Here is a 20719-nt window from a genome sequence, read left to right on the forward strand (position 1 = left end):
AGTATGATATACTACTTTGTTATTGGAATAGCTACTTTATTAGACAAATAGACTTATAGTTTAGTAGACTTTTTGTTGCAATATGAGGAATTATTTTATATATAATCTACTTGGCTTAAAGGATTATAAGAAAATTGCCTTTTGGAACAATTAGCTCAACATATTTGTAACACTCAAATAAGAAGCCCTTCATATAAAGCCCTTCATGGCACCGGACCAGATTATCTCCAGGACCGCCTTCTGCTACTGCATGAATCCCAGCGACCAGTTAGGTCCCACAGAGTGGGCCTTTTCCAAGTCTTGTCAACTAAACAATGCCGTTTGGCGGGACCCAGGGGAAGAGCCTTCTCTGTGGCGGCCCCAGCTCTCTGGAACCAACTCCCCCCAGAGATTAGAATTGCCCCCACCCTCCTCGCCTTTTGTAAGCTCCTTAAAACCCACCTCTGCCGTCAGGCATGGGGGAACTGAGATATTCCTTCCCCCTAGGCCTTACAATTTATGCATGGTATGTTTGCGTGTATGTTTGGTTTTATAATTAAGGGTTTTTTAGTTGTTTTAGTATTGGATTGTTACATGCTGTTTTTATCTTTGTTGTTAGCTGCTCCGAGTCTACGGAGAGGGGCGGCATACAAATCCAATAAATAACAATAACAATAACAACAACAACAACAATAATAATAATAATAATAATAATAATAATAATAATAATAATAATGTGAATTTGATGACCAGCAATTAATGTAAAGGTTATGTTTTAATATTAGATGGAGAAAAGCTATATTTTAAGAGGTTTTGAATATATAAGATATTATATGTTTCTACAGTCCTTTTATGAAAGAAAGAGATATAAGAGCCTCCCTTGAATGATTACAAAGTAAAAAGAAAAAATTTGCAAATGTTTGACAATAAGCTTGATTTTGTATTAGAAACTGTGTATTGTTTTTAACTTTGTGTTGGAGGGGAAAAAAATTATGCACAGGTTCTCTGAACCACCAGCAGCCGATGCTACTAAAACATCTGAACTGGGCCGAACCGGTAGCATTTCACCCCTGATCCAAACCTTCTGGAGGAGACCATATTAGTGAAAGCTGCTTTGGATTACGACTTAAAGACATTTGGAAATAATCACGTTCTTTCATCAGCACAAGGGCAACATGTGAGCAACTGTACAGGAACCATTTTTCTCGTATTATATTTTCCAGGTTTGTGGACTTGTTATTACTCTTCCTCTCCCACTTCCTGTCAAACTCATGTGTTACCCATCTCCGTATAACAGTTCTGCAAAGTTCTGCCTGCTTGCTAACCCTTAAGTCTTGACAGTTGACCAAGCAAATGCATTTAACAATTGGCCTTTCTTCCAAATGTTTTTATTGCAGACATTTTCTTCTTCTTCTTTTTTAAAAAAAATAAGGAATTAAAGCCCCACCTACAGTCTCCTCCCGTCATTAAGTCAACAACAAAAAGGGATATTTACCTCTTTCCCTGGATAATTCCACTCTAGGTTCACTACTTCATTATCCAAGACCACACAAGTAACGGTAATGACTTCTCCCGTTTTATATACAGTCTTGGGGGATTCAATTTCAACATGGAGATATGATGGAGCTGGAAGAGAATTAAACACTTCTAAGAAAATCATATGCATAGTACGTCATTCTCTTGAATACTGTATTTTTCTCCGTATATTAAAACATCAACATTGAAGAAGTGCAAGGAGAAATTTATTAAACCAAATCTTAGTACAGTGGTACCTCTACTTATGAACTTAATTCGTTCCATGACCAAGTTCTTAAGTAGAAAAGTTTGTAAGAAGAAGCAATTTTTCCCATAGGAATCAATGTAAAAGCCAATAATGTGTGTGATTGGGGAAACCACAGGGAGGGTGGAGGCCCTGTTTCCTCCCAGGAGATTCCTAGAGAGGCCCCACAGAGGCTTCTCCTCACCTTTCCACACCCTGTTTCCTCCCAGGAGATTCCTAGAGAGGCCCCACAGAGCCTTCTCCTTGCCTTTTCTGGTTACAGTTTCGGAGGCTTGGGTTCTTAAGTGGAAAATAGTTTGTGAGTAGAGGCAAACAAAATCTTGAACACCTGGTTCGTATCTAGAAAAGTTCATAAGTATAGGCGTTCGTAGGTAGAGGTACCACTGTATTTTCAAAAACTGTCATTCATGGAGTCAACTCATGGCATTTGGGACGAGCTAAAAGAACAAATAGCATTTTTCGCCATTTAAAATAAATAACATATCTGAATCATTGTAAGGGTGGAACAGGGTCCACTTTTGGGATTCAAAAGCAGGAATCTAGTTGTAGATGTGAAAGAGGACATATGGTTGTCCAAATTATTCTCCCAGTGCCTGGTGCCTCCATCTAGGGCAGACCTGGGCAAGTGGTGGCCCGGGAGCTGCATGCAGCCCGCACGCTGTCTGTGACCGGCCCGCAGAGGCCGGTCCAACCAGAAAGGAGAAATGAGGGAGGAAGGAAGGAGAAATGGAGGGAGGGAGGAAGGAAGGAAGGTAGGAAGGAAGGAAGGAAGGAAGGAGAAATGGAGGGAACAAGGAAGGAAGGAAGGAGAAATATATAATAAATATAATATTATAATATAATATAATATATTATATTATATATATAATATATAATATTATATATATAATATAATATATAATTATAATTTATAATTATAATATAATTAACTCAGTTCTACCCAATAATATACAGTAGTAGGTAGAACTGAGTTAATTATATTAGTCCGGCCCTCTAAAACCATCCCAATTTCTCATGTGGCCCCCTGGCAAAATTAATTGCCTGCCCCTGATCTAGGGGATACAGTGAGCCCTCAATTTACAACAGTTCATTTAGTGGCCAATTCAAACTTACATAGGTACTGAAGAAAGTGAATTATGGCCGTTGTACAGGGGTGAGCTGCTGGGAATTTGCAGGAGTTTAGGAGAATCTTTAGTTAAGATTCTGTACAGCTTGGAGAACCCCCCGAATTCCATTCATGGCTGGGCCCGCCTGCCTTGCCCCTCCCAGGAGTCTCCACACGGCCCATTTTGGATACAGGTAAGTGCAGGTCACGTGCAGATGTTTGGGAGGGTGAAAAATGGGCCTAGCAGAAGTTTGGGAAGACCAGAAATGGGCCAATGGTGGTCGTAAGCACTGTTCCCCGTAAGCTGCATGGCTGTGCTGTCGCGCACGCAACAACAAACTTCAGTGCAGCTCTTCCCAACTGCTGCACAGTCATGATGGCTAAGGAAAGGAGAGCAGCCCCGCAGCCCAGAAGGACCCTATCTGAGAATAGAGTCACCCAGTTTTGCACATGTGCAGAAGCCAAATCTTGTTCCGATGCACATGTCCGCCCACTGGTCACCCAGAGCTGTGCACACAGCTCCATTTCCGCTACTGATGTGGTGTCCCCCTACCGTTCCAGTAGCAACCCAATGCTGCCTCTGACTAAAGAGATTCAAACTTGTCATTTATCCCTTTCCATTGAAAAATACATAGAGATGTACCTTTGTATACATAGATGAAAAATTCATTGGACTCGAATTCGACGGCTTTGACAGTTGTCTTGCATATGTAGGACCCCAACGAGAAGTTTCCAATGAAGCCCAACCTGTTGTCATAAGAGGCATACAGAATTTTTCCATCTCTGTTCATCAGAGTGACTTCAGTGTTAGGATCGGTCGTACGACAGGGGATAATTGAAGAATTGTCTTCCTCGCTGGTGACAATGATCAAATCTTCTAGGGAGTTTGGGACAAAGGGAACAGCTGGATCTGTTGAGAATGAGATACTCAGATGCATCAATAAGAATAAATACATACATGAATACCGTAATTTTAGGAGTATAAGACGCACCAGAGTGTAAGACGCACATTAGTTTTTGGGGAGGAAAATAGGAGGAAAAAGTCTGCCTACCATATATTCAACTGGCTAGCGTCCTTAGCCTGGTCAGCTTCAGGACACTATTTTATCCACTGATTAAGAGCTTAAAAAACACCTTATTTGGACAGAGTAATAATGAAAGCGCTTGTAAGCCAGTAAGAGCTGGGAACATCAGTTTGCCTGTATGTGCTTTCTGGATTTAATTTTTGCAAAAAACTGTGATAAATTTGGCTCCATATTTTACCCTCCTTGGAAGGATGGAGTCAACCTTTTTATGTATGGTTTGGAGTCAACCGTTTTATGTATGGTTTGCTTAGGATGTATAACTGTTTTTATATTAAGGGTTTTTAACTGTTTTTATCATTGCATTTGTACTGTGCCTTGTTGTTGTGAGCCGCTCCAAGTCTTCGGAGAGGAGTGGCATACATATCTAATAAATAATAATAAATAATAATAATAACCTTGAGCCTGGTGAGATTCGAACTGCCAAATTGCAGGCAGCTGGCAGTCAGCAGAAGCAGCCTGCAATACTGCACCTAATCACTGCGCCACCGCAACTCCAATCAACTCACCTGGCACAAAAATGTAGATGTCTTTCCCCTCCACCTCTCCATCTTCCTCTTGTGAGTGATTATAATAACAAATATACAATCCGGTGAGAGACGCCGAAGCGTTTGCCACTTCAAGGACAGTCACAAAAAGGCCACTGTTGTTCTCTTCGTTTGTGATGGTTATGGAGTGGTTGCCTTCTGCGATGGGGTGCTGCCAGCTGACTTCGCTCTCTCCAGAACATTTCAAGGTGAAGGAGCTATTCAGTTGCACAACCATTTGCTCTTCGTTGGGAAGAATAGTGGGAAGCAAACTCTGGCAGGAGATTATGCATGACCCTACGAAAAGAAAGCACGGTGCATAGAAACATAGAAGATTGACGGCAGAAAAAGAGCTCATGATCCATCTAGTCTGCCTTTATACTATTTCCTGTATTTTGTCTTAGGGTGGATATATGTTTATCCCAGGCATGTTTACATTCAGTTACTGTGGATTTACCAACCACGTCTGCTGGAAGTTTGTTCCAAGCATCTACTACTCTTTAAGTCAAATAATATTTTCTCACATTGCTTCTGATCTTTCCCCCAGCTAACCTCAGACTGTGCCCCCTTGTTCTTGTGTTCACTTTCCTATTAAAAACACTTCACTCCTGAACTTTAACATATTTCAATGTTTCGATCATGTCCCCCCTTTCCCATCTGTCCTCCAGACTATACAGATTGAGTTCATGAAGTCTTTCCTGATAAGTTTTATGCTTAAGACCTTCCACCATTTTTGTAGCCCGCCTTTGGACCCTTGCATTACTGGGAAGAACGTGGTTTAATCTCGAGGAAGTGATGTTGTGTTCCAGTGATGAATCCCAGCGGCCAGTTAGGTCCCACAGAGTGGGTCTTCTCCGGGTCCCGTCAACTAAACAATGCCGCTTGGCGGGACCCAGGGGAAGAGCCTTCTCTGTGGTGGCCCCGGCCCTCTGGAACCAACTCTCCCCAGAGATTAGAATTGCCCCCACCAACTTTGCCTTTCGTAAGCTACTTAAAACCCACCTCTGCCGCCAGGCATGGGGGAATTAAGATTTCTTCTCCCCCTAGGTCGTTACAATTGTATGCATGGTATGTCTGTATGTGTGTTTGGTTTTGTATATTAAGGGGTTTTAATTCGCTTTTAGTATTGGATTATTATTGTATACTGTTTATGATTGCTGTTAGCCGCCCCCAGTTTTCGGAGAGGGGCGGCATATAAATCCAATAAAACTTGAAACTTGATGTTCCACCCAGTAGTGCATTGCTACCAGTAGAGATAAGGATGCTGCACCAGTAGCGAAAATATAGCTGCACATGCAGGTTCGCATATGTGCATATGAGCGAGATTTAGCTTCTGTGCATGCACAGGAAGCAAAATCTCATGAGAAGACAGTTGCGTGCGTGAGATTTCAGCAAATTTTTTGCTTCTGTGATCATGCGCATGATATTTCACTGATTTTTTGAGATTTCTTTGCTTATGCGCGGAAGCAAAAAACCACTGAAGATCGGAAAAATCTTGCATATGAGTGCGTTCTCGCATGATATTTAGCATGCGCAGAAGCCAAATCTCACACAGGCATGTGCGCGCATATACATCAGGGCACAGAGATGTGTGCGCATCTCAATTTCTGCCACCAGAACCCTGATCCCAGCTGTACTGGCTGCAACCCATTACTGATTTTGCCAAAACTTTAATATATATATATTAAAAGGAATTTTAGTAGTATTTTTTAATTAATTAGGTTTGTTGTTGTGTTGTTTTTTTGTATCCTATGAGCCGCCCCAAGTCTTCAGAGAAGGGCGGCATACAAATCTTAAGAAGAAGAAGAAGAAGAAGAAGAAGAAGAAGAAGAAGAAGAAGAAGAAGAAGAAGAAGAAGAAGAAGAAGAACAACAACAACAACAACAACAACAACAACAACAATATTGTTCCTAAGACATTTTTTGTAGCAGTCAAGCTCAAATAACGATACATGTTTCCAAAAAAGCATTGTTTTGGACAGTCCCTCTTCTTTATTAAAGTCCACCTTTAAAGTGGACCTGGGAATAGCATATTTTTTGTTCCAAAGATGGTCAGATCCTCCTCAAAATCCAAGGAACTCAATATGTCCTGTCTACAAATTGAGCAGCTGCCAAAAAAATCAATACATATTTTACCCCGGGCCAAACTTCGCTATTAACTTCACCTTTCTCTAAAATTCCTGGTGGAGTTTTTCCAACTCTGGCATGGAAAATATATGAAATTCAGACCTTGTTGTCTTTGAGTCTGAGCGTGGCATGCTTAACATTCTTGGAGATTTGCACCCATGATCTCCCTTTTGGGAAGAGAAGTGATGCAGGAGGGGGGAATCAAAGCAATTTTTTTTCTCCACTCAGTGCCGGGAGATAAAATACATTTCTGATGCTGTTTCTGCAACCAGAATCGGTTTATGAAAGTGAGAATAAAATGAATTGAATGTGTTTGCTCAAGCAACAGACTGAGATTTTGGAATGTGGGGCAGCTCTCGCAATTCCTCATCCACTGGAAAGGCTGGGAAAGGGAGATCTAGACCAGTGTTTTTCAACCAGTGTGCCATGGCACACTAGTGTGCCGCGAGACATGGTCAGGTGTGCCGCGAAGAAGGAAGCTCAGCTTTCGGTCTCGCAACTTTTTGCTGAGAGAAAGAGAGAGAGAGAGAAAGAAAGAGAGAGAGAAAGAGAGAGAAAAGAGAAAGGGAGAGAAAGAAAGAGTGTGAGAAAAAGAAAGCAAGAGAGAGAGAAAGAAAGAAAGAGAGAGAGAAAGAGAAAGAAAGAAAGAGAGAAAGAAAGAGAGAGAGAAAGAGAAAGAAAGAAAGAGAGAAAGAAAGAAAGAGAGAGAGAGAGAAAGAGAAAGAAAGAAAGAAAGAAAGAGAGAAAGAGAAAAGGAGAGGAAGAGAGAGAGAAATGAGCAAAAGGGGGAGGAAAAAAAGAGAAATGAGAAAACGATTGAGACAGAGAATGAGAGGAAAGAGAGAGAAACAAAAGAGAGAGAGAAATGACTCTTGATTTAAAGCATATGATAAAAAGCACCCAAAGAATAAGAGAGAGAAAAAACCCAGCCCTCACCTGTTTTTGGAAAGGGTTCCAGAATGTGTACACACACATACACACACAAGGGGGGGGGGAGGAGACAGAGATGGAAAAAGAGACGAGAGTGTCTTAGGGTGTCATTTTGTGTCATTTTGGTTGGTGGTGTGCCCCAGGATTTTGTAAATGTAAAAAATGTGCCGTGGCTCAAAAAAGGTTGAAAATCACTGATCTAGACAATGTATCAGGCTGCTTGTTTCAGGCTTAAGCAAGGTAGATTTAACCCAAGAGATCTGATTGGAAAGGATTAGTGCATACACAGAGTGCAACCTAATTTAGCTTCTGTTAATTGCTGTTGAGAGGTGCTCCATTGTAACCTAATGTGCCAATGGCAAAGACAAAGCTTCTAAAACAATGGTTCTCAACTTGGAGGTCGGAACTCCTTTGGGGGTCAAAGGACCATTTCACAGGGGTCACCTAAGACCATAGAAGAAGACAAATTTCCCATGGTGTTAGGAACTAAAGCTTCTATTCTGGTGCCTTGGAACATATTTTTACAATCCAACGAATCAGGCATTTACAGTGGGGGTGTCCCTCTGACCTTCCTGCCAATCAGCTTAAAGCTCTGTCAGGAGAATTGGTGCTAGACTTATGGTTGGGGGTCACCACAACACGAGGAACTGTATTAAGGGGTTGCGGCGTTAGAAAGGTTGAGAAACACTGTTCTGGAGAGTTTAGGCAAATTGCCAACCTAAAGCAATGTCTTGTGAAATGCAAAGTGTGAATTCTGCGTGTATGGTGTAACATACATGTAATATGTAATTCATACGTAATACACATGTAAAATGTGTATTCTCAGCAACGTAATGTTAGATAGCATTCCCTAACAGAGTTCTGGGTTATATTATGCTGGAAAATGTATTCTTTTCCTCCCTTCTAAAGTCCATTGTCGACTAGGTTGACTAAGTAGCATCGGCTAGTGGGGCCATGGGGGAGGGCCTTCTCTGTAGTGACTCCAGCTCTCTGGAACAAGTTACTCCCTGAGATTAAAACTGCCCCTACCCTACTGGCTTTCTGAAAAGCCTTGAAAACCTGGCTCTGCTGGCAGGCCTGGAGGCCATGAGCAATCGACACATTTAGTTCCAACCTCAATATGATATGGCATGCATGACTTGGTATGACTGCATTAATGTGATTTTAAATTGTTTATTTTAAATTGTCTTTTATATATACTATTTTATTGTAGTAAGCTGCCCAGAGTCCTTCAGGATTGGGCAGCATGCAAGTGAAAGGAAGGAAGGAAGGAAGGAAGGAAGGAGGGAGGGAGGGAGGGAAGGAGGGGAGAGAAGGAAGGGAGGGAGGAGGAAGGGAGGGAAGGAAGGAGGGAGGGAGGGAGAGAAGGAAGGAAGGAAGGAAAGAAGGAAGGAAGGAGGGAGGGAGGGAGGGAAGGAGGGAAGGAAGGAGGGAAGGAGGGAAGGAAGGAAGGAAAGAAGGAAGGAAGGAAGGAGGGAGGGAAGGAAGGAAGGGAGTTTTCAAAGCGCTGCGAAAATCATACAGTTTGCATTATATTAAATTATGTTTCTATAGCAATGATGACCTGTGCAAGCTGTAAGAATTATAAAAAGTTTGAGGAAAAAGTGTTGTGGGTTTTTTGCACATGCCTGCTTTTCTCTCAGCCTCCGTTTAACGTGGGAGACCAGAAAAAGTCATCCAGTTTTGCTTCCTATCTAGAAATAAAAGCTGATTGTCGGTTGTGTTCCGAGTTCCATTGGATTGATCAGCTTCTGAGCGGCATTCCAAAACCTTACACGACAAATGCTAAACTTGGCAAAAATATTCCACTGTAGGCAACTCTTACCTGCCAGGAGGTAGCCCAAGATCAATAACTCTTTTCGGGAAGGACCCATAGCAAAGGTCAACTGAAAACAGAACACAAAATTTTAAAGAAATTATGATTATATAGAAAATAGGTAGGACACATCTGCAATGCATGCTGGAAATATTTAGAATTTAGACTTATATATCGCTTCACAGTGCTTTACAGCCGTCTCTAAGTGGTTTGCAGAGAGTAAGCATCAACCTTGGAAGGATGGAAGGTTGAGTCAACCTTGAGCCTACTGAGATTCTTTTTTTTAATATAAAACTTTATTAATTTTCTTAAAATTCACACACAAACTTACAAACATTTAACACATAGTAGGGGTTCCAGTTACCCCTCTCATCTTAGAAGATTCATTTTTAATACAGAAAAAGAATATGTTCTTAATTCATTAAGTGAACATATTAATCTAAATGAAAAGAAGAATATTGTTCAACCATTCTAATAATATAGAAATTAAGTTAATAAAAAAAGAAAATATAAAATCATTTTGGTATATTCATACATTTCTCATATTGTTCAATTTTTATTTTTATTTTTGTCTATCCACTTATAAACTTTATTCCAAATAGTATAAAATTCAGATTATTCTTGGTCATTCAACCTTCTTGTCATCATATCCATCTCTGCACAGTCTAAAATTTTCTTTATTACCTCTTCTTTTTTGGGGATATTTTCCCCCTTCCAATTTTGTGCATAAACTATCCTGACCACTGTTAAAATATGAACTACTAAATACAAAATATCTTTTTTATAATTCCGCTTAGTTATGCCTAACAAATAAAATTCTGGGGGGTTTTCTATTTCTTGCAGTACAATCTCTTTTAACATTTTTTCTATCATTTTCCAATATATCTTAACTTTATTACAGGTCCACCATTGATGATAATAAGAGCCTATTTCCTTCTTACATTTCCAGCATTTTGGGGATATATTTGGGGACATTTTGGCAATTCTATTTGGTGGGAGATGCCACCTGTAAAACATCTTAATTTGGTTTTGCTGGAAATATTTAGAATTTAGACTTATATACTGCTTCACAGTGCTTTACAGCCGTCTCTAAGTGGTTTGCAGAGAGTAAGCACCAACCTTGGAAGGATGGAAGGTTGAGTCAACCTTGAGCCTACTGAGATTCAATCTGCCAAACTGCTGGCAGTCGGTGATCAGCAGAAGTAGCTTGCAGTACTGCACTATAACCACTGAACCACCAAGGCTCTTTCATATCTACAGGTAATATCTAATATCTCGCTTAGAACTACAATATGTCGCCTTAAACATGACCTAAGCATAGCCCATAAAATTATCTGCTACTACATCCTTCCTGTCAACAAATACTTCAACTTCAACCATAACAACACACAAGCACACAACAGATACAAACTTAAAGCAAACCGTTCTAAACTCGACTGCAGGAAATACGACTTTAATAACAGAGTAGTCAGTGATGGGCTCCTACGGGTTCGGTCAGGTACGCAGAAGTGGTGGAAAAATTTTGAATTTTTTTCTATTTTTCCCTTCTGAGCTCTGGTTATGTTTTTCCTATCGCAGTAAATGAGGTTGAATGTGTATAATTTTAGAAGAGCTGTGCGTGTTTGTATATACACATACTGTTTATATAGTAGATAATGTATATTTGTGTGTGCCTGTATGTAATATGTATGTACACATATGGCATATATACATAGAATCAAAGAGTATATTTTGCATGTTCAGTAATAATAAGGGAAATTGTATCTCTTTGAGGCAAGGAGAGGCCAGGCACCCTAATCCTAACCCAAACCCTTGACGTGACTGACATCAAAGTTGGCCACGTTTAAGTCAGTCACATGACCTTTAAGCCACCCCCAGCTACATGATCATCAAGCCACTCCCACCTGGTGACATGGTCATCAAGCCACACCCACAAAATAAGTCACGCCCAGAGTGTGGTAGTAAAAAATTTTGCAGCCCTTCACTGAGAGTAGTTGATGCATGGAACTCACTACCCGACTCTGTAGTATCATCACCTAACCCCCAAAACTTTACCCTTAGACTATCCACTGTTGACCTCTCCCGATTCCTAAGAGGTTAGTAAGGGGCGTGCATAAGTGCACCAGAGTGCCTTCCGTCCCCTGTCCTAATGTTTCTCTCTTACTAGTATCATGTATACAAACATCACCAATATGTATTTGACAAAACAAATAAATAAGTTAATAAAATAAATTCCAAACTTCTGTATCTGAATCAACATCTTAACAAAAGAGAAAATGCAATTCCAGATAAGATGCTTCTTAGTCCCTACATCAATTAGGAAAATATATATTTTTTAAAAAAAAATGGAAGAGGAGGAGGAGGAAAGATTCTGAGATTATGTAGCTTCTCTCAAACTCAACACCATTTGGTGATCCTCTTCTCCAGATGTCTTCTGTTAGTAATGAAAACCTCAACTTTGAGATGCAGGAGCATCTTGCAAAAATAGATTAAAGATAAACACCACCCTTGTGTTGACCCATAGCTTACTTCAGGGGTGAAAATCTAGGATGAAAGAATTCTTCAGTGCTCAAAAGATGTAACATTGCTAAACCTCTGCACAGAAAACTGAGATTAATTTTGAAAGAAAGAGAAGCGACATGCAGAACTTAATCTGGCAGAAGACAAATTTAGTGCCTTCCATCCCCTGTCCTAATGTTTCTCTTTTACTAGTACAGTGGTATCTCTACCTAAGAATGTCTCTACTTAAGAACTTTTCTAGATAAGAACTGGGTGTTCCAGATTTTTTTGCCTCTTCTCAAGAACCATTTTCTACTTAAGAACCCGAGCCCGGAAAAATTTCCCAGGAAATTTGAGAGCAGCATAAAGGCCCGGCCAGTTTCCTGCCATTCCCCCTAGGTTTCTCTCTCTGGCTCAGTGTATGTGAGGCAGCCTCACGCTGGTTGTTTGGGAGGCGTGTGCTCCTCCTCGCCGCCTCAGAGTCCCTCTTTTTTCTTAAGCCTTAAAGTTTGGGATTTTTTTTTAATTCCCCCTCACCTCACCTTCTTCCTTTGGCAGCGACTGTCCTCCTCCTCTTCTTCCTCCTCCTCCTCCCACCCAAATTCTGAGCTTTTATTCCTTTCCTAATGGGTTTGCACGCATTATTTGCTTTTACATTGTTTCCTATGGGAAAAATTCCTTCTACTTACAAACTTTTCTACTTAAGAACCTGGTCATGGAACGAATTAAGTTCTTAAGTAGAGGTACCACTGTATCATGTATATAAATATTATATCTTTGTACACCACCAATACATAAGTGACAAAACAAACAAACAAACAAATAAATACATAAATAAATAAAATAAACCTCCATAATTTGCTAATGGCTAAAGAGCAGGCTCATGTCTACATGTTTCAAAAGTTTAAAGTTCTATTTCAAACACAGTGAAGCATTCAGTCTGTCTAAAACTCTTTACATACGTGGTGATATTTTTAATGTTGCTGAAATATCAGCTGCTTAAAGTAAAAATTAAATCTACTGGGATAAAACATGGCAGTCCTGAAAATGGTTCTTAAGAAGAGGTAAAAAAAATCTTGAACACCCATTTCTTATCTAGAAAAATTCTTAAGTAGAGGTATCACTGTATTTGTTTACTTTTAATTGACACGATTTCCTTCAAAGGCTTTTGAGCTGCATCTAATTTGACTCTAGGCGGCTGATTTCACACTCCCTAAAGTGTTAATTGCATTAACAGATTTCTTTTTTAAACGGGCCAGTCTTTTTGTTTAGTGAAATAAACCATGTTAGGTGTCCATTATAAGTCTTGAGATATGGTCAAACCTAGAAATTTGAAGGTCTCTACTGTTGATACTGTGTTTGTTTACCGTATTTATTTACTGGATTTATATGCCGCCCCTTTTCAGGATTTGGGGCAGCTTACAACATACAAAAGAAAAAAACAATACAAGTGTCCTAAATCCAATTCATTTAGACTAACTAATCTTATCTTAAATCCCCAGTTACATTAAAAGTCAATCATTCCCACTCAAACAAACACACATAACAGTGTTGTCTAGTATGGTAAGAGGTGGTAGAATGGGAGGGTTTCTCCTAAAGTCTACCACTATTTCTACAGTTTTGAGTGTATTCAGTTCCAGATTGTTTTGGTCAAGGAGAAGGAGGAGAAGATTGTAATTTATATTCAGATGCTTAGCAACTGACTCATATCTGTGACAGTCCTGGACTCATGTGATCTACTTTTGCAACCTTCTGACAAGCAAAGTCAGTGAGGATTCCTGATTTGCTACTGATTGAACATCTGCAGCCATTCAGTTAACCAAGATGACCAGAAACCTCGTAAAGCACACTTAACAAATTTCTCACTTGGCAACATAACTTTTGGGCAACATGAATTATGGTTATAAGCCGAGGACAACCTGCTATTGCCAATCTACTTTTTAATAATACCACGTATAAAGGAAATCCAGCACGTTCCAAATATGTAGCCATCAAATTGCTGCCTATGGTTTAATAATAATAATAATAATAATAATAATAATAATAATAATAATAATAATAAAAACAACAACAACAACCACAGAGTTGGAAGGGACCTTGGAGGTCTTCTATTCCAACTCCCTGCTTAGGCAGGAGACCCTACACTACTTCAGACAGACGGTTATCCAACATCTGCTTAAAAACATGTGTTGGGGCATTCACAACTTCTGGAGGCAAGCTGTTCAACCATTCTGTCAGGAAATTTCTCCTTAGTTCTAAGTAACTTCTCGCCTTGTTTAATAATAATAATAATAATAATAATAATAATAATAATAATAATAATAATAATTGTTAGTACATGTGTGTTAGGGTTTGCCGTTGTAAACTTGTACTGTCACTTTAAATGTTACAGTTGCTACTGTAAAACTGTACTGTCACTTAAACAGTTAAATATTCTAAGCTGGAACGTCATTAGAGGGCGCCAGTATTCCATCCCTCAAATGACACTGTGACGCACATTTCTGCTCAGTCATTCTCATTATTACTTTGCCTTGAGAGGGGGAGTGTAATTAGCTTTGTGCGTATTTTATTGTATTTGCTTAGTGCTTGTTATTGAATTGTTTCTATCTTTTGTCTATATGTAAATAGTACTTATTTAGCATAACTAAGTCTGTGTCTTTGTTTCTTTGGCTTTATCACACACCCACGCTCTGTTAAAATTCTCTGCCTGGTGTATGTCGAAGGTCTCATAGCTTAGCTATACCGAGACATGCCAACAACAACAACAAAAAATAACAACAACAACAACAACAGCGTTGGAAAAGACATTGTAGGTCTTCTAGTCCAGTGATTTTCAACCTTTTTTGAGCCGCGGCACATTTTTTACATTTACAAAACCCTGGGGCACATTGAGCGGGGCGGGGAGGGGGTGGCTAAAAAAAGTTTGGACAAAAAAATTCTCTCTCTCTTCCTCCATTTCACTCTATTTCTCTCTCCCTATTTCTCTCCCTTCCTTCCTCTATCTTTCTCTCTCCATCCCTCTTTCTTTCTCTTCCTTCCTCCCTCTCTTTTTTGCTCTCCTTCTCTCTCCCTCTATGTCTTTCTCTTTCTCTCCTTCCCTCCCTCTCTTTCTCTCTCTCTCTTGCTTTCTTTCTCTCTCTTGTTCTCTCTCTCTCTCTTTCTTTCTTTCTCTTGTTCCCTTTCTCTCTATCTTGTTTTCTTTCTCGCTCGCTCTTTCTCTCTTTTGCTTTCTTTCTCTCTCTCTCTTTCTTTCTTTCTCTCTCTTTCTCTCTCTCTTGCTTTCTTTCTCTCTCTGAGCTTCGCGGCACACCTGACCATGTCTCACAGCACACTAGTGTGCCACGGCACACTGGTTGAAAAACACTGTTCTAGTCCAACCCCTTGCTTAGGCAGGAGACCCTAACTACTTCAGACATAATTATGGTTGTCCAACATCTTCTTAAAAACTTCCAATTTTAGGGCTTTCCCAACTTCTGGAGGCAAGTTGTTCCACTGATCAACCGTTCTGATTGTCAGGAAATTTCTCCTTAGTTCTAAGTTGCTTCTCTCCTTGTTTAGTTTCATAGAGATGGCCATCAAACTACACTGCTCAAAAAAGTAAAGGGAACACTTAAACAACAGAATATAACTCCAAGTAAATCAAACTTCTGTGAAATCAAACTGTCCACTTAGGAAGCAACGCTGATTGACAATCCATTTCACATGCTGCTGTGCAAATGGAATAGTTGTGCAAATAAAATATTCAATGAGAATATCTCATTCATTCAGATCTAGGACGTGTTATTTGAGTGTTCCCTTTATTTTTTGGAGCAGTATATTTTTTTAAGCATTAGGAATGCTGGCATTTTTTAAATTCAACCTGATCGAGAAATATGCATTAACTTATTTCCCTCTTAGCATCTTTGGCTGAAACAGGCAGCAACAATAGCAAAGACAGCCCATTCGAAAGTGGGCCATAGTTTTCTTGGAAAGTTATAAAAAGCAGAGCAATCTGGAGTCTTAAAACCGGGCCGATCAGAAGGAGTGATTTACCAACCGGTGTGGGCTGGCAGGATCTCAACGGCGGTGCTGGCTTTTTCACGTGTGTGGTGTGGAGGGGGATGAATCACTGACCTCCAATCCACCACCAGGCCTGCCTGACAAATGATTAGCCAACAGGCGCAGGCGACTTTAGAAACTCAACAGATGGCATTCTTGCCGAAACAAGTCATTTGCCTTGGTTTTTCAATTAGCAATAATAGCCGTGTGTTTATGTAAAAGCGACTCCCCACTGATAACCAGGCTCTGGCACTTCAAAGTCATCTTCTCTTGCAGCCTCCTCCTTCACCTCTCCCACCCCCACTTTTTTTTATCACAGTTCTGCCCTTTATTTTTTCTAGATAAAGAAATCCTCACTGCCTGCATGTCTTTCCAAGGAATTCTTGGACTCATCTTCGATTTGTCCCGTACAGCAAATGTTTCTGCTAGCTGCTGCTGCTCCCTCTATAATTGCAAGCTAGAATCCCCTGGACATAAACTGTTTCAACTCCTACCCTCAAAACTTCGCTGTAGAGAACCGCACACCAAGAGAACTAGACACAAGAACAGTTTTTCCCCCCAAATGCCATCACTTACACACAGCTTCCCCAATTTGATGTGCGTGCACTTATTCCAACAGATGGCAGTGTTGAGCCATAGAAAAGAAGGGAATTACTAACTGAAAGTTTTAGGTCTAGAAGTAGCGGTAGGTTTTTAATTGGTTCCAGATTACCTGCATAATATGTGCCAGAAAGCTGAAATTTTAAAATGGAAATCATTCGGATTTCTCGGTGGCACAGTTTATGTTTATGTTTGTTTATGTTTATTTAGATTTGTATGCCGCCCCTCTCCGCAGACTCGGGGCGGCTCACAACAAAGTGAAAAAACAGTTTACAACAAATCTAAATTTCTACTAAAAACATTTTAAAAACCCCATTTTCTAAACACACATACATACACACATACCATTCATAAATTGTATATGCCCGGGGGAGATGTCTCAGTTCCCCCATGCCTGATGACACAGGTGGGTCTTAAGGAGCTTACGAAAGGCAAGGAGAGTAGGGGCAGTTCTAATCTCCGGGGGGAGTTGGTTCCAGAGGGCCGGGGCCGCCACAGAGAAGGCTCTTCCCCGACATAGTTTAATTGACGGGACCCGGAGAAGGCCCACTCTGTGGGACCTAATCGGTCGCTGGGATTCATGCGGCAGCAGGCGGTCTCGGAGATATTCTGGTCCAGTGCCATGAAGGGCTTTAGAGGTCATAACCAACACTTTGAATTGTGACCGGAAGTTGATCGGCAACCAATGCAGACTGTAACCCTCGAACGCTAGTATAATTTTAAACATTTTTACAACTACCTATAAACGTAATTGTAAATAGAAACAGCCCCCACAATTTTAAGTTTCATAATTGAGGTCCTTGAATGTGCAGAAATGACCATAATGACCTTGGAAATACAGGAAAAAGACAAATCTGAATTTTACAAAATATGAGAAAATTGGTACAAACAGAAAAATGCATAAAAAATCTAAAAGAAAAGTAAAACTAGACACTTCTTCCTTTCTTACCCAAACATCATGAAAATATAGAAACACAGCATCAATGGAACATAAACCCCCTAAAAACAAACTCGTACCTTCCTCAGAAATATCCAAAATGAATACAAATATAGTATACAGCAGTGTTTCCCAACCTTGGCAACTTGAAGATATCTGGACTTCAACTCCCAGAATTCCCCAGCCAGCGAATGCTGGCTGGGGAATTCTGGGAGTTGAAGTCCAAATATCTTCAAGTTGCCAAGGTTGGGAAACACTGGTATACAGAACTAAAGAAAATAAACACACGTAAATGTTTTTATATTTAAGTATAAAAGTAAGAGGAAACTTTTTTACATTTTCAGTGGGGTAAGTATCCCAAAGGTGGTTTTTTTTCAGGAGGCAACTGGACTTTTCTTCCTTTTTTATTTTGAAGAAGTTTTGCTTCTCATCCCAGAAGCTTCTTCAGCTCTGACTGGATGGTGGGGAACGGAAGGATTTATTCCTTGCAGACAGCTGGGCATTTGTACTGGGCATTTTTTGAGGGTCATGGAAGCTACTTGGTGGTTTATCTGTGTCCAAAGTGTCACCTGAGCAGTGGCTCCTGGTCCTTGTAAGTCTGCGATATTATTTTTTTTTTAGAATCTCTAAGTGACCCTGAGGATACAGATAAACTTTCTGTGTTTCAACGACCCTCAAAAATGACCACCCTCTGCAGCATTTCATGCGCTGAAAACTATGCCTGACAAGGAAATATTGAATGGACAGGTATGATACCTTTGTACCCCTCTCTGGTACAAAGCTGAAGGGATCAGATCTGGTGGCCTAGAGGTTAATTCTCTGCCTTACAAGGCAGAAGCTGCCGGATCAAATCCCAGTAAGGGTATGGCTAGCTGATGAGGCCAGAACAAGGCAGAAATAGTGCTATCCTAGTCTCCCTTAATTTTAAAAATTCAGCAAAAACATGTGATACACACACACACACACACACACACACACACACAAAAGTATTTCTTGCAAATGGACCATTCAAGGCATGCATATATATATATGTGTGTGTGTGTGTGTGTCAAATGTTTTATATATATATGTGTGTGTGTGTGTGTGTGTGTGTGTGTGTGTGTGTGTGTGTGTGTATATATATATATATATATATATATATATATATATATATATATATATATATATATATATATAAAGAATAGTCCTAAAAATGCGAGTTCCAGGTATGTGTGTGAATGATGAGGCAGCAGCCATCTCGATCACCGGAACATAGAAACTTTAATAAAACCACTTAGCTTTCGTTAGCGTGCTGCAGAGGGGAGGGAAGGGTGTGGCCCTATGACGCGGGCAATGAGCAGACTGAATAATGCTTTATAAAGGTGATTGTCTCCCATGGCATTTTAATACTCTGACGAAGTTAATATATATATATATATATATATATATATATATATATATATATATATATATATATATATATATATATATATATATATATATATAAACATAAGAATGCCTCCCTTGTCCAGCACATTAAAAAAACAGGGCACGAAATTGACTTTGAAAAAACTAAATTACTTTCCAAAACAGAAAATTTATACAGAAGAATTACTATGGAAGCAATAGAGATAGAGAAGCACCCCTTCAGCATGAACAAACGGGATGATACATCCCACCTACCAGAGATTTGGAAACCAGCCTTAAACAAAAAAACATATCATAATAATCACCATGTCAATCCTTCAAGTAATTGTGATTCCGCCAACCAATCAAATCACTAAAACATAGTCACCCAATCTATTTGCTACATTCAAACCAAATCTCCACCCCCAACACTATATGTAAGGAACAAATGTCCAGAGATACTTTACTAGAAGAGCCCTCCACACCTCCACTCGTAACAGAATACGTACTCTATGCAACTAGACTTACAATCCTAGGTTTAGAAAGCTTAGAACTATGTCGCCTTAAACACGACCTAAGCCTAGCCCATAATATCATCTGCTACAACGTTCTTCCTGTCAATGACTACTTCAGTTTCAACCAAAACAACACACGGGCACACAACAGATACAAACTTAAAGAAAACCACTCCAAACTTGACTGCTAGAAATACGACTTTAGTAACCGAGTAGTTGATGCATGGAACTCACTACCAGACTAGTATCATCACCTAACTCCCAAAACTTTACCCTTAGACTAGCCACCAGTGACCTCTCCCAATTCCTAAGAGGTCAGTAAGGGGCGTGCATAAGTGCACCAGCGTGCCTTCCATCCCCTGTCCTAATGTTTCTTTTTTTTACTAGTATCATGCATAAAAATATTATATCTTTGTATCCTACCAAAACAAATATATAAATAAAATAAATAAGGATACAATTGAATTGCATGAGGTATACAAGTGTGATGTGCGGTGTTGACACTTTTTAATGGCGGCAGAGAGGGGAATGGATTTTCTTAGGCACAAAGTTGCTCTCCTGCTTTTAAACTCATCTTTAGGCATGGAAGTATTCGGCTAACCTTGGCAGACTTGGAGAAAAACAAGCTAAGCAGAATAAACTCGTGTAATACTTGGGTTTAGAGGCCTTTGCAGCCATCCCCATAGTCACATGAACAAAATTTGGATGCTTGGCAACTGGTTCATATTTATGATGATTGTAAGGTCCTAGGGTCATGTAATCATCTTTTTGGGACCTGACAAGCAAAGCTCTCGCTCACTCGCTTGCTCTCTCTTTCTCCTTTTCTCTCTCTTTCCCTTTTCTCTTTCTCTCTCTGTTTTTTATTCTTTTTCTGTGTGTTTCTATATGTCTCTCTCTGTCTTTCCCTCTTTCTTTCTCTCTCTGTTTCTCTCCCTCTTTCTCTGTCTTGTCTTTCTTCCTCTTTCTCTATTTCTTATTTACTCTCTTTCTCTCTGTCCTCCTCTTTGTCTCTCTCTTTTTCTCTCCTCTCTCTTTCTTTCTCTCTCTCTCTCTTTCTTGCTCTTTCTCTCTCTGTTTCTCTCTCTACTTCTCTGTCTTGCCTCTTTCTCTCTCTCTGTTTCTTATTTACTCTCTTTCTCTCTGTCTTCCTCTTTGTCTCTCTCTTTCTCTCTCTTTCTCTCTTTCTCTTTCTTCCTCTCTCTATTTCCCTCTCTTTTTTCTGTCTTGTCTTTCTCTCTCTGTCTCTATTTCTTATTCTCTCTTTCTCTGGGTCTTTCTTTTTCTCTCTCTTTCTTGCTCTCTTTCTCTCTCTCCTTCTCTGTCTTGTCTTTCTCTCTCTCTCTCTCTTGTTTTGTCTCTTTTTTTTCTCTCTCTCTCTTATTCACTCTGACAGACAATA

The 20719-nt window shown here is 39.9% G+C and overlaps 1 protein-coding gene across 2 annotated transcripts in view; it reads right to left on the minus strand.

Annotated features, from left to right (window-relative positions):
* PDGFRA (platelet derived growth factor receptor alpha) overlaps window positions 1-20719 on the minus strand; it is an 80571-nt gene that overhangs the window by 50769 nt on the left and 9083 nt on the right. For both annotated transcript variants that reach the window (XM_070757141.1, XM_070757142.1), the window contains exons 2-5: window positions 9355-9415; window positions 4456-4770; window positions 3508-3774; window positions 1475-1605 (exon numbers count right to left, since the gene is read on the minus strand). In XM_070757141.1, the coding sequence (XP_070613242.1) occupies window positions 1475-1605; window positions 3508-3774; window positions 4456-4770; window positions 9355-9403 (762 nt within the window). In that variant the 5' untranslated portion in view covers window positions 9404-9415. The remainder of the gene's footprint in view (window positions 1-1474; window positions 1606-3507; window positions 3775-4455; window positions 4771-9354; window positions 9416-20719) is intronic.

The sequence above is a fragment of the Erythrolamprus reginae genome, chromosome 7, assembly GCF_031021105.1.
Source record: "Erythrolamprus reginae isolate rEryReg1 chromosome 7, rEryReg1.hap1, whole genome shotgun sequence".
NCBI lineage: Eukaryota > Metazoa > Chordata > Lepidosauria > Squamata > Dipsadidae > Erythrolamprus > Erythrolamprus reginae.